The sequence below is a fragment of the Microtus ochrogaster genome, chromosome 5 (genome assembly GCF_000317375.1).
Source record: "Microtus ochrogaster isolate Prairie Vole_2 chromosome 5, MicOch1.0, whole genome shotgun sequence".
Classification (NCBI taxonomy): Eukaryota; Metazoa; Chordata; class Mammalia; order Rodentia; family Cricetidae; genus Microtus; species Microtus ochrogaster.
The window spans coordinates 66547448-66550321 of record NC_022012.1 but is presented as its reverse complement, the minus strand read 5'-3'; the positions used below and the strand labels follow the sequence as shown (position 1 = coordinate 66550321).

The following is a 2874-nucleotide window of genomic DNA, read 5'->3' as shown; positions in this document are numbered from 1 at the left end:
ATACAGACAGAATATTGTATACATAATAAATAAATAAATAAATATTAAAAAAAATTTTTTTTGGTGAGACACATTCTCCACAGTAACTGTGGGAATGACTGTACCGTGTTTGTCATGGGGGCCTAAATGTCCCTCAAACGAAAAATGGATAAGGAAAATGTGGTAATTTACACAATGGTGTACTACACAGCAGAAAAAATAACGACATCTTGAATTTTGCAGGAAAATGGATGGAGCTAGAAAACATCATTTTGAGTGAGGTAACCCAGACACAGTAAGACAATTATCACATGTACTCACTCATAGGTGGTTTTTAAACATAAAGCAAAGAAAAATCAGCCTAAAAATCACAATCCCAGAGAACTTAGACAACAATGAGAACACTAAGAGAGACTTACATAGATCTAATCTACACGGGAAGTAGAAAGTAGAAAAGGACAAAATCTCCTGAGTAAATTGGGAGCATGGGACCTTGGGGGAGGATTGAAGAGGGAGGGGAGAAGCAGGGAGGAGAGCAGAGAAAAATGTCGAGCTCAATAAAAAAATCAATAAAAAAAAAACAAAAAAAAATTGCTGACTCTCCCAAGGGTGGGCATGGGCCCCTCACGGAAGAGCACAATCAATCATCTTTGCCTTCGTTACATAAGCCATTTTAGTGGCTCTCATTATGTCTCAGAAGGTTTGCTACAATCCTTTTGTTCATCCTTTTTCCTTTGTCTTTTGTAAGTGAAATTATAGGATGTTCCAGAGATGTCTTGTGTGAAATTATACTCTGATGATGGGAAACCAGGAGCCAATAGAGCAGCAAAGGTGTTAAGAGCTTGGAAGGAAGACTGCCTGCAGTAGCTGATGACAGGCAGGGGCTCCTTCCCAGTTTCCTGTCCCATAATTTTCTGTCTTTGTATCCAGCCTTAATAATATTACTGTGAGATGTGCCGGGCAGTGGTGACACACGCCTTTAATCCCACCACTTGGGAGGCAGAGGCAGGCAGATCTCTGTGAGTCTGAAGCTAGCCTGATCTACAAAGCAAATTCCGGGAGAGTCAGGGCTGTGCCACAGAGAAACCCTATCTTGAAAAAAAAAATGCCATGAGATATATTAAACAATTTCTCTTCCAAGTGGGAATATTATCAGTATTTTTTTTTTTTTTGTAGGTGGTGACAGTGGACTGGATGGGTTAGGAGGACCAAATATACAACTAGGAAGCCCAGATAAGAAAAAACGCAAGGGCAGTGCACAGGTAAATTGACTTTCTTTTTTCTTTTAAAATTATTTGTTTATTTATTTCTAAGGTCTGTTTGTTTGTGTGTGTCTGTATGCCATGTGAGATGTGAGGGCAGGTACCCAGGAAGACCAGAAGAGGGCATCCTATCTAAGTCACAGGCAGTTGGGAGCCACCTGAAATGTGTGCTGGGAACTGAACTTGGGTCCTCTGGAAGAGCAATGAAAGCTCTTAACCACCGAGCCGACTCTCCGGGTCCAATGTTCTCCTTAGTAACTGTTCTCACTTGTTGGCCTGGTCAGACAGATAAGCGAATTTTTACATTTGGCCAGGTCCTTTGCTTCCTGTCTGCTTCAGAGCCTAATGAAGGGTTCTGCACTCCCTGTGCTGCTTGTCAGTCTATCCTGTACTTCTATGTAAAGATTTTTAAATAATTTTAACTTGAAGTAATTGTTCTGCTATTGTAGAAATCAATATTGTGTGGCTACCATGAAGTAATTAATCATAGAGAAAGTCTCCTTTGTTGTAACTTGTGGTTGTAATAAAAATTATACATGTAGGCCTTTATGCTTTTCAATTTATTTGCTTGTTCATGGTTTTATTTATATGTGTATGAGTGTTTGCATGTACCATGCAACATGTACATGGTCTGTGTACCATGTGTGTGCAGTACCCTTGGAAAGCCAGCAGAGGGCACTGAATCACCTGGAACTGATTTACACGTGGTTGTGGGTGCTGTGTGGGTGTTTGGAGCTAAACCCCAGTCTTCTGCCCAAGCAGCACAGAGCACTGAGCCCTCTCTCTCTGGCCCTACTTTATGGTTTCAGTTGCTATCAACTGGAGTACTTGTCTGGTGATAATGAGTAGGAGTTACTTTGAATCTATTCTATTTTGTTTCCCTTTTGACCACTCTCTGTTGTATCTGAAGCCGTTATATCTGAAGCCGTAACAATTATTTTTCAATTAAGAGAGGTAGAGATTAGAGCTTTGAGAATGCTTTAATTGTGGCTCCCTTGACATTAAAAAAAAAAAAAAAAAGAGGGGAGCCCTTGGACTCTGTTTACCGTTATCCAGCTTTCTGGCTGGGGGTAAGAAGAGTTGTGATTAGAACACTTTAGTGTTTTAAGAGAGAATTTAGCTTTAGATGAGCGATACATGAAAGCTGTGGTAGGCTTTTTTAAAATGATGTTTTTAGACACAGGTTCAATTCCCAGCACCCACATGGCAGCTCGCAACTGTCTGTAACTCAGGATCTGACACCTTTACATCAATGCACATAAAATAAAGATTTTTTTAAAAATGATGTTTTTATTTCATGTGTATGAGTGACGGTTTACATATATGTCTGTGTATCACATGCATGTCTGGTGCCTGTGAGACCAGGAGAGACATCAGATCCCCTGGATCTGGAGTTACAGGCAGTTGTGAGCCACCACATGAGGGCTGGGAATGGAACCTGGGTCTTCTGGAAGAGCAGCCAGTGCTCTTAACAGATGAGCCATCTCTCCAGCCAATGATAGACTTTTTTTGAGAGTTAAATGGAATTTGAAATAGCAGTGGGTTTGAGGTAGAAAAGCATGCCTCATTTCCATTCCTAAACATGTATTTTTAAAATGGTTTAACTTGATTTTCGATTTTTTTTTTTTTTTTT

General features: G+C 40.1%; 1 protein-coding gene across 1 annotated transcript in view; it reads left to right on the top strand.

Annotated features, from left to right (window-relative positions):
• Positions 1–2874, top strand: part of Pygo1 (pygopus family PHD finger 1) — a 23177-nt gene that overhangs the window by 18529 nt on the left and 1774 nt on the right. Inside the window, exon 2 of the mRNA XM_005347641.2 lies at positions 1156–1241. Within this exon, the coding sequence (XP_005347698.1) occupies positions 1156–1241 (86 nt within the window). The remainder of the gene's footprint in view (positions 1–1155; positions 1242–2874) is intronic.